The sequence below is a fragment of the Charadrius vociferus genome, unplaced genomic scaffold, assembly GCF_000708025.1.
Source record: "Charadrius vociferus isolate BGI_N301 unplaced genomic scaffold, ASM70802v2 scaffold276, whole genome shotgun sequence".
Lineage (NCBI taxonomy): Eukaryota > Metazoa > Chordata > Aves > Charadriiformes > Charadriidae > Charadrius > Charadrius vociferus.
The window spans coordinates 2,739,864-2,766,004 of record NW_009649075.1 but is presented as its reverse complement, the minus strand read 5'-3'; the positions used below and the strand labels follow the sequence as shown (position 1 = coordinate 2,766,004).

The following is a 26,141-nucleotide window of genomic DNA, read 5'->3' as shown; positions in this document are numbered from 1 at the left end:
TTTCCTTCTGGAGAGGGCCCACATTTTCCCTAGTCTTTCTTTTCTCACTGACATACTTAAAGAAGGATTTTTTTGTTTGTCTTAATGTCCCTGGCCAGATTGAGTTCTGTCTGGGCTTTAGCTTGCCTAACTTGATCCCTGGATGCTCAAACGATTCCTCTGTATTCCTCCCAGGCTACCCGCCCCTGTTTCCACTCCCTACAAGTCTCCTTTTTTCTTTTAGTCATGTCCAGGAGCTCCTTGTCCATCCACGCAGGCCTCCTGGCTTTTCTGCCTGCCTTCCTCTTTGTAGGGATGCATCTCTCCTGAGCTTGGAGGAGGCTGTCCTTGAATATTGACCAACTTTCTTGGGCCCCTCTTCCCTCCAGTGCTTCATCCCACGGCACCATACCAAGCAGCTTCTTCAAGAGGCCAAAGTCAGCTCTCCCAAAGTCCAGGGTGGTCAGCCTGCTGCGCACTTTCCTTGCTGTCTCAAGGATCTAATAGGACATATTGATAGCTACATCTCCAACCATACCAGGAGAAAGATTAATTTAAAACATGGGATTTTAATTCAAGGAACTCCTCAACCCAGTTCTGTTGGTGACAGCAATGTTAAGTGTACTCTGCAGGGTGTTTGAGTGTTTCCTAGCTCCTGATCCAGATGCATGTTTTGGTGGCACCCTACCCCCTGTTGGAGTGACTGTACACTTTCACTTCCTAATCCTTTAGTTTCTATAGAAGGGAAATTCCTTGGTACATAAGCCCAAAAGAAACCAGCACAGGTCCCCATGGTGGATAACTGGAGGATCTGGACACCAGGCATGCCACAGTGCACATCTAATGCACAGGTTAGAGCTAGCCTGTAGGACTGCACTGGCTACACTTAGAAGTCATGGATGACTGCATGACCTGGTTTCCTTGGAGTTACTGGGTATTAAAATGTCCTTGAACACAGATGAATCATTTGGCAATCTCTGAAAAAAATTCAAAGATCTTTTAAGTGCAAAGATCTAGGCTATAATGTTGACATTAGTTATTGCACAGTACATAGACTCCTAGAAAGCAAAGCCAAAAGGGACTCATAAGGACATCTGCACTGAAGACGTCCCACCTACCAGCCCAAAGGACAAATCCACCCCACAGCACAAGGCCAGCCATTTTCTCCTGCTCTCAGGAGACTGAAATTACTCTTGAGACCAGAGGTACAGGTCAGCTGCTACTTTCCCTATTTATTTGTCCTAGATACACAGCAGCTATAGCCGGATGTGTGTGTCTCCAGACCCCTGTTTCAAATTCAGCTCTCCAGGTCCTTACAGAATGGCGAATATTAGCACTGAAGTCAGCGCTGATTACTGTTTCTGAAATTTTGTATGGGGGACTTCCTAGGATAAGGTGGGGGTGGGGGGGTGGGATGGCATAAGAAACCCTTGGCCCTATCCCCATTGTCATTGCCTAGTGACAGCTCACTGAAAAACATGACAGCAAAGTGCCTGTGCCATGGCACAGCAAAGCTTCATTCTTCTGCCCCACCTGCCATAAACGTTGTAGCTGCTTCCAGTCCTGCCTATATGGGTATAACACGGAGGATGGAGAGGAGAGTAGCTGGTGTCCACACGAATAGCCAGTCTTCACCATCACTGCATATGCGCAGTCTTTGCTGGTGACCACCGCGTCTGTGCATCTACTGTCTGAAGACAGTGATCCGTTACAAATCTCTGCAGCTATTCGCGGATTTTCCACTTGCCTCTCAGGGGCTTCCCAAGGAGACTATGAGAGGGACAATACGGACTGCCAAGTGCAAAGGGAGGGCAAAATGCCCATCACACAGGCACCACAAAAAGGCTTTTGTCCCCCAGAGGACATTGGTCTAATGTGCTCGTTCTGCAGGTTCAACAGCCTGGACACTCCAATTTCCTCCTGCTACCACGTGTTTTAGTGGGCAAATATAAATAGTCCCAGGGATATTATAATTAGCTGGTGAGTCACTGGCATCTCTGGAATGCAAACCCTGTGCTGCAAACCACAGGACACTGGAGACAGGCTGACAGTTAAACCCAGCCACTGCAGTCTATAATTGTAGGGTTACTAGTTTTACAACCAGATCCTCTATCGTAAAATGCCCAAACATCCTTTATAGAGCTACAGAAAAACACAGAGGTCATAAATACACTGGCATTTTGCTCATTTGTGCATGGAAGTTTCTGAGATGGGGAAGAGAGTTAGAGGCTGAGGTCAACCTGTGGTACGACCCATAATGCAATTTCTGCTGTTCTTCATACATACAGACTGTGCCACTGCTCAAGAGTTGGAGTCAGGGCTTTTATGTTTCCTCCTTGCCCCATTAACACCATCCAGCGTGGGATGTATAATGTGATGTAGTGGTTGGAAGTATCCCTCCCCAGGGTTAATTTTTCTTAGCACTTTATGGAAATCATTGCAGGTCTTTCTTTACTTCTGTGGCAAATTCCCTCTGAAAACAGCAGTCAGTATCTGTTGAGGAGTATTATCACCTCTGCTGGATAATGTTGAGAACTAGAGCTCAGCCCATTTTTAATTCTAGGGATCATCCAGATTTCTACAGCCAAATACCACGTCCTGCAGGTCTAATTTAAAATACAAATAATTCAAATGTGAAGTTTTAAAACCTCAAGAGGTATAATTATTTTTCAACAATTTTAGTGGGTTGTTTTGATGTAATAGAATGGTTTGTAAAAATACACAAGGGGCACATCTTCAGGGTGCAAAATGTTATCATTGTGTTTTCCTGCCTGGTCATGATTAATAGTAGGCCATGGTCCTGTGTTAAATGCTGATGGAACCAAAATGACAATTCAGCAATATAAGAGGTATTAAACATTACAACTGGGGTTTTACTGTGGATACTTCACGGCAGATTAGTTAAATCATCCTTTGTCTTCATTTCTCTACTTGATAAAAACAAACACCGCAGTACCCATAAGGATGCTGTAAGAACTTTCTTTACTATCATTAAGCATTGCTTTAAAATATCAGACTTTCTGGAAGAGAAACAGTGTTTATCCAGTATTTTAATCAGATTTCTCGCTTTCTTTCAAAATTCCCTGTGTGATTTCTAATGCATGCAGCAACATTTATATTCTGAATTTACTTGTTATGAACTGCTAAGCAGATGTTGCCTCACTTCACTGCCAAAATTTGTATCAGTAGTAGACTAAAGCTGCCTATACATTCTTACCTTTTACAGACCTATTTCACTGTGGTGGCCCTTACCAAATGCTACAGCTAGTGATTTTTTTATTTAAATGCTGTGATACCAGAGGGTCATAGAGTACGATCCTCTGCTATAAGGGACTCATGACTGTCCATCAGTGTTTATTTATCTTCATTACTATAAACTCACTGCTTGTTCCAGTACTTCACCTCTCTGACAGTTTGAAACATTCTTCTAATGTCTTGAATGTATCTCTTAAACAGTTGACACCCATTTCTTATTATGATCTTTGTCCTTTAGCTTGAGTGATTCCTCTATCTCCCTTCTGCTATTCCGCTGATCTATTTGGGCAAAGCAATAGTATCTCCCCTTTCCACCTGCACACTGCAAGATTAACCAAACCCAGTTGTTTAATCTCCTGTTTGAAAATAGTCTCTCTGGCTCCTGACCACACTAATAGCTCCTTGAAGCTGAATCCATCTTTCCTGAGCTAAGGAGGTTTGAACACGCTTTTCTAGATAAGCAGTAACCAAAGCCCTGTCCACTGTCATGAATTCTTCCCTATCTCTACAGGACCTACTTTACCTTATCCAATAATGTCCTTTTATCCCCAGCTGTACAGCACTGTGACTTACAAACATCTGCTGACTAAGACACCATCAGTTTCCAGAGTACATGTTTATAGCACAAAGTCCTGTTATTGATCCATAAGTATGATAACAAGCCTTCTAAACCAATAGTCCCAAGTTAGTTGGAAAAACTTCCCAGTCTTTTGAGGCCAACCAGTTCCTCCTTCTGATCCAAATGTATATAGCGGTAACTGACAGAGAAGATTAGACCTAAAACTGGACCCTGAGGAGGTCCACAGTTGTCTCCCTCTGGCTTGTTATTCCCTTTCCCAGAAACTTCATCATTATCTCTCCTCTAGCCAGCTTCTGGCTCCCTTTACAATTTATATTAATCTCTGCCCTTTTTCACTTTAGCAGTGATTTTCAATACAGTACTCAACAAGTGCTTGCTGAAGTCCAGATAGATGAGATTTACTTAGTTCTCTTTGTCTAAAGAAAAAAAAAAAAATCACCTGTCTTTTAGAAGGAAAATATCAGTTTAGGCTATTGGCTCTCTTTCAACTCAAAATGTGCTTTTTGATGCAGTTACTCACTTCATTATGCATGGAGCCACCCTCCTCATCCTTACTTTCAGCCTCTGAGTTAACAAAGTGCCATGCAACTTTCACCTCTCAGTCACACCACTGGTTCCCTTCATCTCCCAGAGTTTGCCCTTTTATAGATCATTTTATGATTTAGCTTCTATTTTCACTTCTACTAATCCAGAGGGACTTAGTTCACATTCACTTAACTGCAGGCATGGACTTAAAGGTAGCAGGTCATGCTATAACTTGTATGCAGGCAGGGTATACACGAAAGGTCTGGCATTGGTGATGTTCTTTGTGAAAAGATTGCCTGTGCTGTCTGCTGGTGCATTTCACACAATAAAAATATAAGAAAAAAAAAAAAAACAACAAGGAAACAGAAAGACTTTTTTCCCTCTTACATTCAGTTCTCATGTCTTGTCACTGTTTGAGAGACGGAAGAGGTTTTTAATCTGAGAAGCCTTTTAATACAGTCTTCCCTGTCTGCAAAATGAGATCTATTGTGCCTTCCACTCTATGGGGCTGCACTTTGTGTCCATCATGAAACAAGCTTCTGCAAGATGTAACTATGAAGTTCTGTGTTAGGATCCTACTGGGCAAGGATCAATTTTTGTTGTCATTCAGGACAGGATATGGGTGTTAAATTCAAATCCTTGAGCATATGAGGGACCTGGGTAGCAGAGGAACAGCCTCTCCCCGTGCTGTCACTGGTGAATCCTCAGAAATTCCAGAGTTGAACCTCTCTGACAAGTGTAAGGGAGCAGGAGGAAGGTTGCTCCTCAAAACTCAAGTGCAGTCCTCTTTGGGGCAGAACAGAAAAGCCTTTCAGCAACAACAAACAGCACAACACATCCTTTTGGAAGAGGAAACACAGCACACTAAGCCAATATAAATTTTCCAGTTATTTTAGCTGGGAGAAGGCAATAATTTTCTGTTGGAAATGTACCCAGAAGCCCAGGGTCTTCAGAATATGCTACAGAGAATGTAAGGAGTACATAAGAAGTGGAACAGCATTTTGGTCCTATACTGATCCATCTCAGTGCAGCACAGCAACCCTTAGCAGACTCAGAATATCCAATCATTTTTTTTTCTAGAGAAGGGGCATACATTTTCCTAATCACCAGGAACAGGAAGAGAAAGTAATTGTTGTTGTCTCAGCGTACAGGAGCAATCAGGAGCCTTCTACAAATCCTCCTGTATTGGTGGAGAGGGGCCAGAGATGTCACTTTAATTAGATACTATAACAATCCTGTTATTAAGTCACTGCATGACACGGTGAATGTTTACACTTTACAGTGAACAGAGGCTCCCTAGGTCAAATAAATGACAGCCCTACCACTCTAACCAGGGTAACAGACATGGTGCAATAAATTAAATTCTGTTTAGATTTTAGGGGAAAAAAAAAATAAAATTCAGTGTGACAGTGACCAAACTGGAACAGTCACCCAGAGGACCTGTGGAATGTCGATCTTTGGAGATACTCAAAACTCAACTGTACAAGGCCCTGAACAGCCTGTTCTAACTTGAAAGTGGACCTAACTTCAAAGTAGGGTCTGCTTTAAGTATGATGTTGGACCAGATGATTTCCATAGGACCCTTCCAACCTGAAATAGTCTACAGTTATAAAATAGCAAAGTCATATTTTAAGTTAAAATGCTGAATATTGACTTACTTTCTGGGAGCAAAGTGGAATTTGAAGATAAAAGGAAAAATAAGTCAAAAACTTTACAGAAGTTCATAAGTAAATGTATACACATATATAAATATGCTTGCATATATAGATCTACACTTGGCTCTACTCAAAACTTTTGCATCAAAACTGAAGTGGGATTCTTGTCCTTTACACTGCTCAACAGAAGATATCTTTTTGAAGTCGGATAAAAGCATAAGGTCTATTAATTAGCACTTGAATTAAAATTCAGATTAACATGAACTAGACACAGGCAGCCATTTGCAACTCCATTCTTCCGGAAAGGACCATGTAGAAGATGATCATCTGAGGAGGGACACAATCGTCCTACAGATTTTGAGCAGCAGCTTCCACTGCAAATAGGTTCATTCAGAATCAGTATGGCTATTTGCTGAAAATCTGTACTGTTTGTGCAGTCCAGAGACAGCAGGACTGTCAGAAGAGGTTAGCGCAAGACCTAGCAGTAAACATCAGTTGAAAATGGGTGTTTTGGGTTTATGAGTTTGGGTCTAATGACCAGAAAAGATGTTACCACCCAGCATTATCACAAGCTTAGATGTAATCAGACTGCAGCCAAAATAAGCTGCCTACAGACAGCACAGTTGGAACTGATATTTTGTGCAGGCAGTAAAAATCCCCCAATGAAAAAACTCTGAGCGAGCAGCAGAGCTGTCAAACATTGACCATTTCTACTCATAATCAAGTTGTAAAAGAGCCTCCGGCCTCCCACATTGCAGTGACTTATGTTTTTGGGTCAGCCACAGATATTCCCAGTACATCCTTGATGGGCAGTTTTTCTCTGCCAACAGCTCAAACAGTCTTGGGGGGGCTAGAAAAAAGGTGCAGACCATGCATATATCTGACAGATTAAGTCCTTCAGCTGGCTGGAAAGATATATCAGAACTCACCAAAAAGCAGAGATATCACCAGGCTCTCTTTCCTCTTGGTTTTTCACCAGCATTTCAGAAAAGATGTTTCTTCTTGGGACTTTTTATCTTTTTCTTTCTTTTTTTTTTATGTTGTGGTGTTTTATTTTTTTTCTTATATACACATACATAAGCATTTTTTCAGTGGTAATTACCATTGTGCTTGGACAATCACAGATCAAAAACTCACCAACTGTGAAGTGGTAAAAAAAAGTTATCTCCAAGACTTACTGCATTCCTCTGTCTACTACACTAAGCTCCGTTGGCTTTTTAATTTGCTGTCATATCAAAAGAAAGCTCATGATTAATTTGCTGTCAACTGTCAACAGATAACTCTTTTCCAGCCCTGCAGTTTCTAATGTAATTCTCCACTACTGAATACATGTTGGATTAAGAAAATGCCAACCAGGAAAGGTGTAATGAATCAGAACATCACACTAGAAACATACAGTTATATTATTTCAATTCCCAGATGTCCAACGGAAAAGTTTGTCTCTTTACCTGGTATCTCATCAGTACCCCCGTTGGTGTGTTTGAATCGATCTCCTTCCACGTGGACATTTGGACACAGGACATCTGAAAAGCAAAAGAACCAGTACAAAATTATCACAGGTAAACACATCATTTTGGAAACTATAGAACTAACAAAGGCTGATCTCCTGGGTTTTGTCCAACACTTGCACATGGTCCCACAGCAATAATCCTGTTCCCTGTCTCTGCACACCCTAAATATCCTTCCTCTATTCTGTCCCCTAACCACATGCTGGGCAAGACACCCAATACACTATGTCTGGTTTCATGCCACTTTTTGATGACTGCCCAGCCAAGAAGCTAAACAGATATACATGACCAGAGCCTCTCTCTCAGCTAGGACATCACTCTGGGCTTTTCTCTTTCACTAGTCTATAAATCTGTATGAAAGTCACAAAAACTTAAGAAAATTGAAAATATGGTTCCATTCCCATATTTGTTGGATGGAAACCTCTGAAGGCCCAGCTGGCATTGGGGTGTTGCCTAGACTTTTCAGAAAGGACAGTTCCTACTCAGAAAAACCTCAAACCTTAAGTGCTAAGACAGGAGAGGGAATCCAGAGCACAGAAGGATGAAGTGACTTTACTCACACCAAGGTCCGATCACAAACCGGTGTCAGAGACAAAAAGTGAACCCCACTCTCCTATCTCTTACTGTATTACTTGTGATTCCCCTGTTAATGCTCCTCCAGGACCATGACTATTTTTGTGTCTGTTCTTTGAGTTGTTCAAGCAGAAAGCAGTGTTAACTATGATTAAAACTTTGAAGAATATTCACCCCTACACACAGATTTCAAAAAAGTCATGAAAATACCCAGCCTTTGTCAGCCATTTCTCATGCTCCCAATTAGTGTCAACGTAATCACGGGTAAACACTTTTCTGCAGAGAACTCTGTACCTATCCACATCTTTTCTGCCACACCTTTGAAGCAACATTTATTTATGCTTTGTTTTCGCAGATCAATAGGTAATTGCACACTTGTAAACAATGGGGACAGGCAGCTCAAGGAATCAATTTAATGAGAATATAAAACTGAACCCCTGACTTTTCACCGCTTGCACAGCCCCACATTTATGTCCTTTCTCTGTTTTAAAGAACAGTCAGGTGAGGACAGCCAGGTCCCATCCCTTCATTTGCCCAGTTGTACACATGATAGTACACATATCCTCTGCAGCTGCAGTACTCATTTTGCTGCATATGGTATTTCGCATCACCTCCACCTGGTACTTCGTACATTATTCTTTCAGTATCACTAATTGTTGTGCTTGTAAAGAAGCCCCAAGGGCCAAATGTTCTCTAAGGGATGGGGAGCCAGGAGCTGAAGGTGACCCAAGCCCAGGCAACGTTCTCACCACTGAGGCACAATCTCACAGGGCTCTGAAGCCTTTCTACAGTATGCCTACCTTGAGTTGCATGGGAAGCTACATCCAAAATCATGAGATAAAAATTACTTTTCAGTAATATAGGGCTAGCAGACCCTATATGTCTCCTCCTCCTTCCTGACTCTCAGTAAAAAAAACCCACCAATATTCCACAATGTTTAGTTAAGCCCAGCAATGAAATCAGATATTTTTCCTGCTTTATTGTGCTAATGAATTTACTTTCCAGATTATCAGCTGCAGATGAGGTACTCACAGCTCAGTAGAAGGAAAGGGGGCTGTAAAAGCCACTGCCAGAAGCCCAAACAGCCAACGCAGCAGTCAAAAGCAGTCAAACACTTTCAGCCACCCCTTTGCCACAGCAGTAGGGGAGGCAAATGTGGTTGCTCATGCAAGTGTGTATCATCCAGGGCATTTCAGATTTTCTTTGGACCATCTTTAGGGCTGCTGCTTCTATAGATAAAATTCAGAGTAGTCTTTCTCCGCCACCATACCAGGAACCAATACTGCTTGATGCACAGGGCCACTTCATGTACAGTTTAGCCAGAGGTCTCTTGTGCTCCCTGATGCCTGTTGGTTTCAATGCCAGGATACTTCACTCAAACCTGCTTATGTCTTAACATCAGACAGGTGAAACCATGTGGTAGGTTCCCCTCCTTCTGAGGTCTGCACAACTTCCCAACATGATAGGGAACCTCTCCCCTGCTAGGAAAACTTGTTGAAAAACTTTTAAACCATGAAGACTTGCAAGAGCCAAGTTAGGCCACCTCTATTCCCATTCAAAACTAAGCTGTATTGACAAAAGATTTGCTTAGAAGTTTCAGAAGCCCTGTGCAGATGTTTTACTGATCCTTTAAATTTTGGCTTTGCTAACAATGAATGCTCTGTTGTTTCCAGGCTCTGAGTCAGTGCAGTAAACAACACTTCTGAGCCCCAGTCTTGGAACTGGAAGATGTATGGCTATGCAGTAAAATAAGGAACATAAGAAACCAAAACGAGCAAAATTTCCCCAAATAAAGAATAAGCAAATGGAAGGTATGAATAAAATCACAAAAATGTCATTCAGCTCTGTTGTCCAGGGCTCCTGAGAGATATACAGGGAAGAATAAAACATCTCAGGCACGGCAGGGTACTTCTTCATGCAACAGGGAGGTAATGTCTGAGTTATAGATATATAAATTATCACTCCAATCTTTAATGACGTCACATGCCATCTACCAGGTCCAGTTAGAAAGAACCATGGCTTCCTAGCAGGGAAGTAGAAGCTAGCAAAATCTTCCTGAATTTAGCTCCTATTTTGAAACCAGCACTATACAGCAAACTCATGGGCTTGGCGTTGGTGCAGAACTATCTTGCCACAAAAACTAGAAATGCCAATGTTAGTAATATTATTGTCTTCTATCAGGTCTGTCCCTTAAATCTCTTATTACCTCTCAGAGAACTGTGGCCTCCCTTTGGCCTTCATTTTACAAATGTCCTGTGCTCCTTTTAGCTTCTCCCTTCCTGCCTGCATCTAAAGCACAAGCATAAACAGTCCACAAGGGAAAGAAAATTATTGCAATGCTCATTTCCCAGCTACAGAATAATTTAGAGTCACAAAAGAGGTTGGTGCTTTACCATTCAAATTAGCAGCATGGCTACTTGTGTCCAAAGGAGCAACGTGTCAGACTGACAGCACATCAATCCGTCCCAACCAGTCATCAGCTCTCGTTGCTACACCCAGGGGTGCACTGATAGGAAAGGCAAGATGAAAGCTCTTCCTCTCCTTTGGAGACTTTAGGTGAGATCCCTGATACAGGTGAAGAGCTTAACATCAGACTGTTTATGCCTTTTCTTTCTGATACTCTCAGGTCAAACTCTGAGCAAACACTCAGATTTGGCTTGGCAGATTTGCACCGCAAATGGTGGAAAGAGCAATAAAATCTGCACCATGGCTACATGTCTACCAATTTGTAAGCATTTACAGATTTGCAAAAGAGAAGATACCACTGACTGACCTGAGCTTTCAGCCACTGGTCCTTGTTGCATCCTCTCTGGTCATGTCATTGAAATCTATATGAGTTCTCAGTTGCTTTTAAATACATATTGTTTAAAACTACTTCCTTGTCCTCAACTTTATGTAATATTCTGTCAGTCTTTTGCTTTATCCACAAATTATATCAGCAAAGATTTTATGTTTATGTCCATGCGATTCATGGAAATTTTTAATACCAGCAGAACTGCTATATATCCCTTTTACAGTTGCACTAGAAATTATGACTTTCCACTGACACCTGCTACATGATATCAGTCAGCTCTTAATCCATTGTAGAGTGTTACTTTTTAATGCAAATGTCATTCAACAGGCAATAACAATGCCTAAGAACAAATGTATTATATCTAGGTAGTTACCATATCAACCAAACTGTGACTCTCCACAGAAAGAAATTAGTTTTGTTAGAGATGACCTCTCTCTCATAAAATTATAATCCTTAAATAGGAATGCATAATAATTCACATTCTGTAATACTTTATTCACTGTCATCGACGTCAATTTTTTTTTTTTTTTTTTGTGAGTGAGATCAGGCATACTGGTCTATAGCTATACAGATGAATCATTTTTCCCTTTTTAATAGCGATACTTAATCATCATTTCAAAGTCCCATAATTAGTGTTGTACTAGGAAGCTATATGTTTTCCTAGGTATCTTTCTTCTCTTTTACTATTATTATGCTCTGGTAGTCCGAACTTAACAAAGACAACTGTATGTTTTTTTTAGGATGGGTGGTGAATTTCTCTGAGACTGACTTGCTTCCAGAAGATCCACCCAAGGCTGTCACCTGAAACCTCATTTCCTTCCTCTAGAGACAGGTGCCTCAGAAGATGACTTGCTCAATGTAGGAGAACCTTTTCATTCTTGTAGCCTCCTTTTTCACTCCCTTTTTACAGATCTCTTAATTTTTCAGTGGATCCCACATCAGTGAACAAACAGACAAACCAGTTCAGCCTCACACAAGCCTTGGTGCTGACTCAAGGGCAACAATTTTCTACCTGCCAGGCTCCTGGGTGGGGCTTTACAGATAACCACAGACACACAGAACTGACAGGAGATGAGTGTTTCACATTCAGTACTCTGTTTTTCTGTTCTGATCCCTGTCCTGCCTCACTCCAACCTACAGGGTCCTCTGGAACAGAGCAGGATTTAATAAGATGTCTGCTGCAGGAGCTGCTTAAGTACAAATGAGTAACAACAGAAAATATTGGGAAATAATATTGTAGTCGTAGTGACCACTGAATCTCCAAGAGAAATGAACACTGTTTATCTTTCAAAGAGGCATTAAATGGTTTCCAAGCACCAGGGACGTTTGCTTATGGAAAATGTATCCCGAATGCTTTCAAAAGACGCTCACACCTCTTATAGTGACTGTGCACCTGGTGGAGTACTATTGGTTTTGATGAAAGAAGATAGTTAAGACTGGCATTTACAATGCTTAGCTTTCACATAGAAAGACTACTTTCCCTAGATTTTTTCTACAGTCCTGGTCATTTAGAGAAGTGGTGATTTAGAGAAGAAACACAGACAGAAACACTTAAAATTACCCCAAAGGGCTTTGTATTCTCCAGCAAGAATACACTTTCAGGAGGTGCCCTTAGTAACAGTCACATTGTGATCTTTGCAATGCATGATTTCAGAAGGAACACACCAAGAACTCATGCAATACATTAGGCATTGAGAAAGTCTTACCTAATCTGAGCTATTTTAGCACCTTCTGGGACTGTCTTGGACACCAGTTTTAGGATGGGATGCACCATTCCTTGGAGATGTCTCTCTCTGCATTAAATATTGACAGAGATTGAGTATCTCTTTTGCGATAGATACACTGCTTTAAAGCAGGTGAAGTTAGGGGAGGTAATTCTCATCATAAAAATGCTTAAGAATCTGAAGGAAATGGGGCTTTCTGTCCTGCTTCGTGTGACTATGAAATCCTGCTCTGAATCCTGCTCGTCACTGAATAGGCTGACTTGGTACGTCTGAGCTTCTTGGTTCAAGGTAGCACAACGTATTTTTCTGAAAGTGATCTAACTGCAGATAACACTCTTTTCTTTAAGCAAATCATACCAAGATCTGTTTGATGATAATGAGTGATTTAAGCCTCATTTTTACATATCATCCTTTAGACTATTCCTTATGAAAAAATCCTGACGCTGTCAAACATTTTAAAATTAAAAGAGACACTATGTCTTACAAAGTATATGCACTGTAAGAGACATGTCAGCAGAGCATGTCAGCTCAGGAACTTTCACTAGTATTAAATTAATATTAATGACATATTGATGTGAAACTGTAATAATAGGGCTGTGAGTTTGGAAAAGAACAATGTGAATGATCTGATAGTTCAAGTCTCTTTGCTTCCAAGCCATTTCAAAGGGAAGTCAAGAAAATGGGATAGAAAAAAGGGAAAAGCAAAAAAGAAAGAGAAAATAGCAGGCAGAAAAAGAGAGAGAGAGAGAGAGAACAAGAGAAAGAAAGAAGGAAAGAAGGAAAGAAAGAAAGAAAAGAAAGAGAGAAGGAAGGAAAGAAGGAAGGAAGGAAGGAAGGAAGGAAGGAAGGAAGGAAGGAAGGAAGGAAGGAAAGAGAAAGAAAAAGAGAAGAGAAGAGAAGAGAAGAGAAGAGAAGAGAAGAGAAGAGAAGAGAAGAGAAGAGAAGAGAAGAGAAGAGAAGAGAAGAGAAGAGAAGAGAAGAGAGACAAAAAGGAAAAAAGGAAAAGGAAAGGTAAAGGGAAAACGATCAGTTTGACATAGCAAGATTTATTTAGGGTCTATAAACATACAAACGGAGAAATGATTTTTCACTGTAGTGGACTATTAAATCTGCCAAACTCTCCCTTGAAACTGAAGTGAGACAGATTGAAACCATAAGGCACTTTTTCCTTTCTGACATTTCCTTTTTCCACCTCTGGACTAGCTTATATGAGGAGGACGTGAGGCTCTCCCTCCGCTGAGAATCCCAGATCCAGCCTGAGCATGCATCTGCCTCAGAGCCAGACCCAAAGGGCAGGTAATGTGCAGGGGAACGGCGCAGCCTGCAGTGCTGTGGGAGCTCGCACTGATGGACCATGATGTTCCCCCATCACCCCACAAATTTATGAATCTCTATTTCTGTTTGTACCATAGAAAGAGCATAATTACTGGAAGAACTGCCTTCTCCATGAGTCCAATCTGAGTAGGTGTTTTCCAAAACACCCTTTTGAAGGCACTCCCGCATTTGGAAAGTTTGGTTAAAGTCAGGGCATCGTGTCTGTTATAGCAATCCCTGGCCAGGACTGCTCTGATCCTGCTGCCCCTTAGGGTTTTCTATTGAGAAACCTTCTCTGTAAAGTGCTAAACACAAACCCCAGTTGACAGAGCTCCATCCTTTTGTCCCTAGGACTCTGCTGAAACAGTTTCTTCATTTTCATTTTTATTCTTTCAAGAATAAGTAAGCCCTCAGCTGCCAAGGGCTCCTCCAGGGACTTGTGTATAATGAATGCTGAACACGTGTAGCTGTCAAGTTACACAAGAATAAAGTAAAGAGGTGAGAATAGAAACACAAGAAGGTTAAAGCAAACATTGTTTATTACCATGTTTCTTTTTTTTTCCCCAAACTGAGAATTTTAGGTTTCCAGAATCTCAGCAGCACCCAGTGCACTGTCAGAGATTCAGCTACTCTCTGCTTCTCCATCATTATTCATTTCCTGCAATAGAAAGTCTGCACTTTCTCTTAAAATTGTGATATTCCCAACCTAAACATTTGAGTTGTCTCATTCCCTGACAGCAACCTTTAGACCACCATAGGTTCTATCCACAGTTAAGGAACAGTCTGGCAAATGCAGGCCTCATTAAAAGCTGTCTTCAAAAACTTTAGACCAAAACACAAAATATTTGCAAGGAATAACTATTCTTTAGCCACTGTCCAAAAATAATGAACTCTGGACCTTCTGTGCTTTTCAGAGGTAAACAACAAGAACCTTGCAAGAAAGAGATTTGGGGGATGGGAGACAGGGGGGACAGACGGGGCGGGGGGGAGCAGGCACGTGCATAGAGCAAGCTTATTTTTTTCTGTAGTTAATATTGTCAATTCTTTCTACACTGAAACAAAATTTCCAATTGAAGCCAACACTTAAAGGGGAAGGGCCTGGCGAGAAAAATTTTTCTTTAAGTCAAGAAGATTTCATGAAAGTAGTTTCTCAGAGGAGCTTTCCCAGACCCCATTAGCTCTGCTCTTCAATTACTTAGACGGTTCGCTGTGCAGCAGTTCCTCCAGCACACTGAACTCCCCGCAGTCAGCTGATGACGAAAGTAACTCCTATATAGAGACCTACCTTTATTTGTTCTTTTTCTTTGTTTCTTTTATAAAACATTGTACATGGACCATTATGAAGCCTCAACATTTAAGGGGATTTTTCTCCCACTCTTTTAAAAATACTTATTCTTTTAAAAAAATACCTCCACGCTCTGCCCATATTCACTAAATAGTTTTTGTAAATGTTCATTGTCAGATATTCTTTCCCAGCAAATGAAGCAATCCTTAAAGTGCCACCCACCCTTGGAAACAAATTCATAAGCAAAAAAACTGGCTTATTTTTCAACTACAGTGGTGGCACTGACAGTGTAATGATACTGCAATTGCTTCTATACTAACAGTATAATTTGTAGCAAGGTGTAGGTAAAACAGACCATCACAGCAATTATGTGATTCCATCTTGCAGTTTAATGCCTTATGCAATTCTCACTTCCTTCCTGAAATCACACTGTATTTTCACACTGTAAAGTTTAAAGTCCATCAGTGCCATGAAAATTACCGATTCACAGCCACTGCAGCCAGCGCAGATTCTGCCTTTTTCCCTTCAAATAATGCCTACACTGATTCTGGATGAGTTTTCCATATTTGCACACCAAGGCACTCTGTCACTACAGTGATGTGCCTCATAAATGCTCACGATGAAATGGAAAGGGAATAACAAACCCTCCCCACAACACAGCTTATAAGCAAACATAGTGACCGCCCACCCTACTCCTCATAATATCCCAAGGTTGTCACATTTTGCCACTAAAACATTAGTCTAAAAATGCACCAACATCCAGCTGAATTGCTCTTCAGACTCCAATGGCTGCTAAGTCCTGGGTGATGCAGTGGGAGCACAGATATCTACGTTTGCAGGGCTCCCTCCCCCTTTACCAGCACAGCAGCCAGAAAATGTGTTTTTTTGAGTAACCACACGCTCAGTGCCTAGCACTGTCCAGTAGATGTTATATTCCACGCAGGGGGCAATCAAAACTACTACTAGGTGTTATACCCCAGAGAGCATTCATGCAATATACACTTACAGTCCCAGGCCAAAAGATGCTCTTCTTTGGCTCCTTCTACAGGAATGGAGAAGCACGGCTCCTTCAGAGGCCAATTCAGAGCAGAAACCCAATTTAGGTGCCCTGATTTACCCCTGAGAAAGCTACTCTCTCCCAATTGCCTACAGGGGGAACCTGAGGACACATGGTTCCCAAATTAGACATCTATCAAAGGCACCACAGTTACATCCATCCAATTAAAACAAGCATGGTTGGGTGCATTCCTGGGCACTGAGACCAAGGCATGTTCAAGCCCACGTCTATGAGAGCAAACAGTCTTAGCCTCCAAAACAAGGCAGTTGCTGACCATGAACACTCCCTGGCACATTGTAAGTACCCATCTGGGCCCTAGAAATGTTCCGACAGAGTGTTAGCTTGCCTAGGCCAAAACGGGCCAGACACCGGTGCAGATGAGTGCTTTACATTGCCCAGGAATGCTTCTGGCCACATTTACGGTTACTAGTTTAGATACAGCCCGTAAATATCATCCTTTGCTAAAAGCTATGTAATAAAGATCAAAAGATCTTGGGCAGAAATGTTAAATTCATTTTATGGTCACAGGTCACCAATTTTAAATGCACTCAGTTCTAACAAGAAAGTGGGAAAGGGTCTGAGCGCACAGCCAAGAAATGTTGTATTCTATTTAAGTAGGGACAGGGGAAATGCAGAGAGTTCTGGCATTTGCAAAACACTTTAAGTCCTTTTGAAGGTGAAAAAAGAAAAAAAAAAATTGTTAAATTCTTTGTCTACACTTTGCTTCCTGTCCTGCTTCACTTACACTGGAACTGTTCACATAAATGTGAAAAATATTGTTTTCCCCACAATGTGGAATGCTGTGCTATGCATTTATGCCACCTTCTCACCCTGGATCCAAGCTTCTTTCTTTTCTCCTTTTGTCACAGTCCACTGCCTTTTTTATTTGTCATTTCTGTCTGGCTTATGCTGTGGAACATGCTTCCAAAAGAGACCATTCTCCTACAGGTACACTACATGAAGTGACAACCACACAACCCCACCAACACAGGAAACCAAGCCCAACAGCCCTACCTCCAAGTTGATCCCATATTCTAACCCTCAGCCCACCTTCAGATGTCCTTAAAAATTTCCTAGAAAAGCTGCTGAATCTTGGTGAGGACTTGTGTTTCCAAAAGATACCTACGCTGCCGGGCTCACTGACCAACCCACACGAATGCAAGAAGCTCGTTGGACGGCTGACAGCAGACGTATATTGTCAAGAGGACTGATGTAATTAGCACCATTTAAGTGAGCAGCATACAGAATTAATTTGCACATGCTCCCACAGGGAATAAATGGCACTATGGGAACTATGAATATAGCATCGGGCCTCGGCACTTCCAAGCTAATTTGCTTGTGTCTGCCCCTAAACAAATACACAGACTGTGTGCCAAGGAGCTTGTCGGCAAACAGCACAAGGTTTGGAGGAAAGCAATTAGCAGCTGCAGCGCTTTCCACCCAGGCTGTGAGCTGATTGTTACTCTGGGGCACCAGTCCACCCCTTTCTCTCTGGTTCTCCCATCTTGGGAAAGAGGTGAAGCTTCACCATGCAAAGTGTGCTTGATCCCAGCGAACCGCAGGGTTTCTCTTGAGTGGCCAACCATTGCCCTAGCAGATAAATTGCCATGAAAATATGTTCATGCTGATGACCTATAAAATATTCAACCGGACGATAGTATGGAATTAAGTTGGAGCACATCCTCCAGGAGCCAACAGCCACAGCAACAAGGTCTTCCCCGTGCTCTATGAGCACAGATGGATCATGTCACTCCTGACCCAGCTACTGGGCTCCTTGTGACAATTTTAGCTGCATTCACTACCTGCACTTCATAGGCTGGACAGTAGTACAGGGTCCTGCAAGGCTGAGAAAGTTTCCTGCTTGCCCCTGTGTTCCAGACGAAGAACAAGGATTGAAGGTACTACTTACCTGGTTGTGGGGAGACAAAGCTACACCACCTACCAAAGAGAGGATCCCAAAAGTGCAGAAAGAAGAGATCAGCACACAGTGCCTCTCCAGGGATGTAGATGAGGGTGAATAGTCTGTGGATGGCAACAGGGAGCACTGCAAAGCACTGCAGGGAGACTGTCTAGTCAGCTGACCATCTCAGGGTTGCAGAACTGCCAAGCTTCCAAAAATTCCATTGTTCTCCCTCCACTTCTCACTCAGGAAGTTTTATAAAACAAAGCTTTTCTCTTCCTGGATTTTGCGCTATTGGATATAGATCAATTCTGATATCCATCAATGTAATGAACAAATGAGACTTCCACTGTCTGTGAGAGCAGAGCTGAAACATCTGTGCTTTGTAGTCCTTTAAAAACTTACAAAGATCAATACTACACGTGCAAGTGTTGATTGTAGAAATAGGAGGAGAAGCATCTCCGCTAACAGAAGTGGATCACTCTTATCTTTTTTCCTTTGCTATTAAACAAGTAATACTGAAGCAAAATTTTGCCAGCAGCAAATTTCACAACAGGAACATCGTTGCAAGAGTAGAAAAAAAAAATGTTAAAAATCCTATAGCAATGGTTGGTTTTAGCATGGACTCAAATGTTGTAAAATACTATTGACACAAGAGAGAAGGTTTTTTTGTTTCATTTGGTTTTTAAAATAGCAATTCTGTGTTAGTCCTGTAATTGAAACAACTGAGATTGAAAATAAACTCAGTGCGAAGCTCCGGTAGGTTGGCTCTCACTGAATAGGAACATTACAATATTTCTGCTATAAAACCCCATCAATCTCACTTGCACTCAGCATTCATGAAAGGCACACTCCCCAAATGAGCCCAACGGAGCGGTACAGCTACAGATCTGCTGAAGCCATCAGTTCCCACTGCTGGCTGGAGGTACAAGCCAGTCTGTCCATTATCCTCCCATGTGCCACAACACAGAGAGAAGAGTGTAGGGTCTCCTAATCTGAGCACTGTCAGAATGGTGAGATGTCAAATTAGAGTTTATAATTGATTTTAGAAAAAGTAAATCCTAAGAAAACTGAAAATGCTATTTTATTTGTTAAATTGCTATAAAAACAATGACTTTCCCAGAATACTAAAAGGAAATCCAGGCATGGCATTTTCATACTTCATAGTAATTCCAAAAGTGAATTGATTAGAAGTAACTTGGTTCAAAGCTGATGCCTTTTCAGCTGATCAATAAATACACACTGGTTGTTCTCAAATAACTTTCAAGAGAGAAATACAGCTCAAGGACATGTTTAAGAGGGACTTTGACTGGCATTACTCTTCTGATGTAATTATACAACTGCAAATTGAACAGTATCCTCTTACACGTGGGTATTTTTGGGGGCTACTGTAACGGTGGCTTTGGGACTCTAACCAGCAGCAGTATAATTATATCACAAGAGCAAAGCAAGGAAATTTCCATATAAATACAAGACTTGATTCTGGTTGAGCATTTAGTTTTGTTTTGTAGAGAATTATAACATAACCTTTGCAAAACAGAGGTGTTTTTAAGATAAATAAGTGATTTTGATTTCCTCTTAGAAGAAGCCAGGATAAATTAATGTCCTGGCAAAGGATGGATGTACCTCAGCAAACTCAGCAGTTTGCCTGGTTGCAGCCCACATCCTTCCACTACCTGAATTTGACCTTTCATGGGCAAGATGCTGAACTGGCCACACAGAGGCAGAAGGTAGCCATGAGCATGTGCAAGGCCCCATCCCAAACTAAAGAAACTCATGTGACACTTCTTTGGTGGTAGAGCTCTTCAGAAGAGATCCTTTAAGAGCAAACCATCCCTCTGATAATCTTCATGGGGATAACCTTTGGGGACACCAATGAAAACAGCATAGGGATGAAGTGATAGATCATGTGAGAACAAGGGCTTGTCCCAGACCGGGTACCACCACAAGTTGTAGGCTTTCAGAGCTCAGTAAACTCTCTGGTTCTGCCTTCCAGTATGCTACAGAGTCCATCTTGAAAAAGACATTATTCAAAATGACTGAATGATAGCAGAATCAAGCCCAGTGCCTGCTTTTTTACATGCTAAGAGTTTAAAAGGGTCATTGACCGACATTTGGCATCTTCACAGATTTAAAGACCTTTAAGGGACTATCTGGGTTTTACAGCACTCAAACACACTTTTAAAAAAGCCAGACTGAAAGCATCCGGTTCACTTCCGAACTTGTGTTTTGAAAGATAACTTCAATCCTACATTAGTTTTATCCAAACAGTCTCATCCACCTGCCAGTTTCCATGCATGCCACCAGGCCCATACTTTCTAAGGAGGTTTGCGTGAAATCTTGGCACTTCACTCCCATGGGCAATTGCACCAGTCTCTCCTCTGAAGCATAAAAGCAGCCGAAAGAAAAGCAACGAAGTGGGAAGTGCTTTTGAGGGCATCTGCCCCCTCCTCTCTCCACTACACAAAGGATGTTAGAACCAGAGCCTGGAAAGCAAACGTTTGGGGGCTATAAATCAAAGCAGGCACAACATAAGCTCTGTTCCTCGAGCCAGGTGCACATAGTTCAAATGCATTCTTCCTCTTCCTTTCCCCCCTAGAGTTGCCCCACTCAAAAATGTCAATCACTCATTTTTAAGGAGAAAAAAGAGGTCTGGAATGATGCTTCGGACAAGACAACTCTGCAATAAGGGGAGAGGAAGAGAATCAACTCAGAGTACAAAAAGGAAACAATTCAAGAGGCAGAAAGCACGCGAGTATCAATCAGCAGCTACAGCCCTGCCGCTTGTGGATACTGAGGCCTTCATTCCTCACTAAGAACCTGTCTGTGCCACAAAAGCTCTCGTTTATCAAGGCCTGTGCCATAATACAGGACTGCCACACTCTGCCATACACCTGTGCTTTCTTATTCATTTATTTGCAATCAAATTGTGCTATTCTTCTGCTACCCTGCCGGCAACACAAACCAAGCCTCCACGCAGGCATACCAGGATGAGTTAATGCTGTAAACGTTTCAGCTCCAAAGCCACAAAAGGTACACCATGGCACGAGAGAGTAGGTGCCTACTGAGGACCTGCAAGCTGGGAGTGACTGTACCTATCCCCACAGTTCCTCTCTCGGGAGCTAAGCACACTGACTGTCTGAAAGAGAATGTGGTTTGCAGTGATTTTTAAAAATATATCACATTCTTGATGTCTTGAACTGAAAAGGAACTTCTTCAATTAAAAAAAAAACACCTCAAAATAAGACATTTTAATAACTTCAATACTTTTTCCCAATACCTCTCCATCACCAACAACTTGTCTAAATCGGCTTTCCCAGGAAGGTTCAATCTTGACGAATTAGCATTTTCTCTATGGCAGGCATTTAATTAAGAGGTCCCAAACCAATTCTCATCAGTTTCTTTTCCTACACAATGTAATGTCTACAAGCCCATCCATACACGTAGGGGTATATGGTGCAGGAGGTGAATAATTTTATCTGCTGCCAGTTAGGAAGCAGAGATTTGAACTTGATGTCTAAATCAGAAATAAAATAAAAATTGCAAGCAGAAGTACAGTATTTCAGCTTGAGAGCCTCTGATGAGTCCTGAAGGACAACTTTCAGCAATTGCTCATCCTGCACTCTCCTCTCCAGTCTGAGAAGGAAAGCGGTTTCCGAAAAGCTCTTGTGGACACAGTAACAGACACAGTTGCTGTCATCAAACGCCTCAGTAGCAGCTCAGCAGAAGAAGTGGTCTGTAGTGAAATTGATATCCAGAAGGTGTCCTTGCAGAGTCACTGCACATTTTAAAGCACTAATTCCCACAGGTTTGGTGTTTTTGTTTTGTTTTTGTTTGGGTTTGTTGTTTTTGTTTGTTTGTTTTTTTCAATTTGCACACCCCTTTTTTTTTTTTTTTTTTTTTTTTTTTTTTTCCAAGGACCCCTGGGACCAGAATTTCAAATTTAGGCTAAGTAACAATTTCTTTTCTTCCTCCCAGACTTTTTTTTTTTTTCTAAGTGATGCTTCTACAGAACATATACTGGGAATTTCTTCATGAGGTGGGGCTATGAAGCTATGAAGTGGGATTTCATAGCCAGGTCTCCATCCTCCCTCTGCATCACCCATCATGGGGATCCCCTGGGATCCTCTTCAGCACAACCCACCATGTCTTTCCCCAGGCCAGCTCACCTCTGTTGGCTCCAGCATGGCGCTGGGTGGACACAGTTATGCAGCCTCAGAACCCCGCTGTTCTATGCCTTTGTACAGCACTAAAATGAAGATGCTCTCCTTGCACCAAAGACCCACACAGGCACTGAGAACTGGACAGACTCTACTGCTTTAATTTAACTTATTTTTTTCATATCACGTCTATTATATCAGATATCCCTCCCTCTTTCTGCCTTAGAACAGAGGCAGATTATCACTAGCATAGTCGACACCTAGAAAAGTAATTCTTGAAGCTCTTTAGCGGTTATTTCCCACACTTCATACAGAGTGTGTTGGGCACAAAGCAAAATAAAAGCAGGGAGGAGCAGAGACAGAGCTTGGCTGGGATGTTCATGTTCCTCTACACAGAGAGAGGGCACAGCTAGAAGGGCTCACAAACACCTGGCAAAGAACAGGGCAATATCAGCTTTCATTTTTATAAGGGACCACTATAGAAAAGCATCACTGCAGAAAGCTCCCTGAGGGTCATCTCCCAGTTGCCCATAAGATCCAGGAGGAATGGGGAAGGTGTGTGTGTGTGCATGCTGCAGAGGAGCAGGGCAGCTGTGCAGCTGCTGATAATATGGAGAGCTGTTATTCGGCCTGGATCACAGTGACTGTCCCGCATGGGCTATGGGAAAATAGTATCACAGCTTTAGTCACTAGGGTAGTCGCCTATTCAGTGAGGCTTGGCTTGCAATTATACATTGCTGGTGTAGAGGGAGAACTGGAAGAGGAGCTGGTATTATCGTAAGGACTGCAATGCCTAAGGAAGTTACCAGCTACCCTTTGCAGACTGGATTCCTCCCCTCTTAAAGAGAGACTTGATCCTTAACTGAGTGTGGTGAAGGTTTGTGCATGTTTACCTGACACAGCTTGCAGAGGTACAGTCTTGGGGAGTGGATATTTTATGTGCTGACCTGAAAAAGAAATTTTTTTTCTGAACAAGGATTGCAGGAGAATGAGTTTGTGCTTGCAGAAGTGTATCAGGGCACATACTGGGTTGGGACTTCGTGTGTGAAGGAAGGAATGGTGGTGAAGTCTGCTACAGGATTATGGCTAGACACATTAAAGCTTTTCATTAACACTTTCTGATAAGATTATAAATATTCTGTATAATTATGATTAGCTAGAGTGGCCAAAAGCTTGAAGTGGCAAAAGTTGTAAGTTCATTATAAAAATTATGGGGAATACATGAGAGGGGAATGCAGAGGATGGAAAATAGAGCTAAGGAATATAATCCATTTCTTAAAAAAAACACTTTTAATAACTCCAAAACGCAATCCACAAGTCCCAGTGTGGACCAATTGGCCCTTTGCCACCTTCTACTTCAGGGCAATGGAAACAGGATCCATCAGCTCAGCAAATACTGCCTGTGAACAAAGGCCCCACTGCCAGGATTTGTTGGCACCAACACCATTCCCACGCATTGCCCCACATCCCCTCCGGAGAGCAGGACTGACATGTTTAGTCCAAGTGTCCCTGCCTGGCACCAGCACTGGGAGCTTTGTCCTCCTCCCCTCCCCGTTTCCCCCTGGGTCTTTGGGAGGCCTGAGCTGTCTGAACCATCCAGGGGGTTCCCTCGCACAGCGAGCCGACCTCATTGTGCTCTGCCCCAGTGAGCACAACTAATAACCACAGCTCGCCTCCTTTAATTGAGGCTCTGAATAACCAAGAGCAAGTACCAACCCCTCCAACAAAGGCCAAGCTACCCTTACTGTAGAGCACAGCTGCCACTCACACAGGTCTGCAATGGTATTTCACAAAAGCTGGTCTATTTGCATGGAAAGCAGCTATCACAAAAAATGAATTCCAGGGGAGTCCCCATGGCAGAGAGCATGTCTAGCTTTCCGCGCCCCACACTTGCTGAGCGACAGCAGCTTGGCTAAATTATTTCGTCCTGCAACAGGATTTTCTAAGCAGCTGTGGAAGCCCAGAGGAATGACATAGATGCTGGTGATGAAAATTACTGCAAACCAGAGGGTGTTTTTCAGCTCGGAATACAAAACAGATCAGCTTTTCTGCAGACACTGGTAAGAAAATTACTAATTAGTGCTAAGTGTGGTGATAGGCCAACTCTCTTGCTTAGTTACTCATTCATTAAAGTGAAATTAATCTGGATTTAGATCAATGTAAATGAGTGCAGAATGTAGCTGGGTGTTTTGTTTTGTGAACACCCATCTGCTGCTGTTGCTGACAGCAGAGAAACAAAGCTAAAAGAGCAACATAGGACAGACACCACAAACTAAGCCCTATCCCTAATGGCCAAGGCCTGCTATGAAACAGCGATGTGTCCTATTATGGCTGCTAGTGCCCCAAACTCAATCTGAGGATGCGAAGACATTCAGGTGAATGGAGATTCATCTAGATAAGGCTCACACAGAATTATTGGGGAGCAAAGGAAGGAGGTAGGAAAGACAGCATGCCTCAAGTTCCCCGTGTGGAGAGGTCAGAGGCAGCCTTGGCTTGGTAAACAGTGAGAAACCCTTATATATAATACATCACATTCTTGGCTTTGGCCATGAGATTCCAGAGCTTCCATATTTCACTGGGCTCCTCATCCCAGCAACATCTCAAATTAAACTTCACAGTTCACTGTACAAAACCCCAAATCCATGTAGAGGAACACACCATGAAGGATGTGATGTGCATGAGGACTATTTACAAACCTGATAGCTGTGCTGCTAAAGAAAAACAATGATGACAGCATTCAGGACTAGCTGAGGGAACCCACACCCCACAACAGTGTAGTATGGCCCAATGCTTCCACACTCAAACATCCCATCTGCTTTACAGTGCTCAACACTTCTATATTTTATACAAACCAAAGTCGTTCTCTGGTCAGGAGAGTAAGAAGGCAGAGCCAAACTATTCTCCCTACTCCCATCCACCCAAAACCAGGATGTCACATTCCCGCTGCCTATTAGGGAAAGGTTACTGGCCTGGGACTGTGCTATTCCCTGAACCATGTCTGGTCATTGTTTAGAAAGAGCTCATTAGCACAGAGTGAACCCATCCCACCAAATGTCCCATTGGCTATGGTGGGACAGTGCCTTGTACTGGCAGTGGTGAAGGTTCCAAGGGCCTGTGTTAACACAGCACATCCCTCTGGGTTGCACTTCTTGCCCCACTGTGTGTGCACTTGTAGAGTGAGGCTCTCCACCACTGCTCCTCAGCACAGAGAAGGATGCCTTGTTTAAAGTGATGCCTTGTTTAAAGTGATGCCTTGTTTAAAGTGATTGCCTCAATCCCAGAGATCACTCTAAGCCATCCAGAACCAGCAGGGATGTGGTTGAGTTACTCCAGCACTCATCGCAATGGAGCACAAAGGAGAAAAGTAAATGCTAAGTCCTTATGTACCAGTGGTACCCACTACTGGTAGGTTATGCTTCACCAGGATGTTGCCTTAAGCTACTAGTGGTAGCTGTCCTGGCAGACAAGAGGAGAGATAGGCAAAATGCCTTTCAGATGACAGTGACTCCATCCCAAAAAGGCCTGCACAGGGGCACTTCTTTGAGCAGGATGTATCTTTATATGACACATGCTGTTACAGAAAGAGCGAATTTTCATATAAGAAGGAAGACAATGCAGGACTGAGTCCTGTCAAAGTCAGACATGATCCATCTTGGATCTTTTCTACACCTGTTATCCACTAGCCATCACATCATTAGCTTCTCAGCAGAACTGTCTTTATAATGATCAATCCCAAGGCCAGTTCCTCTTGAATTCTTCCACCACTGCCTCTCCAGGAAAGAGAGAAGTCAAGAGGAATGATATGGACCTAGCGCTCCTGGCGGGAGAGTGA

At 42.4% G+C, this 26,141-nt stretch overlaps 1 protein-coding gene across 1 annotated transcript in view; it reads right to left on the bottom strand.

The window, feature by feature from the left end:
- COL22A1 (collagen, type XXII, alpha 1) overlaps window positions 1-26,141 on the bottom strand; it is a 219,796-nt gene that overhangs the window by 170,006 nt on the left and 23,649 nt on the right. The window contains exon 3 of the mRNA XM_009888174.1: window positions 7,443-7,517. Coding sequence (XP_009886476.1) covers window positions 7,443-7,517 — 75 coding nt within the window. The remainder of the gene's footprint in view (window positions 1-7,442; window positions 7,518-26,141) is intronic.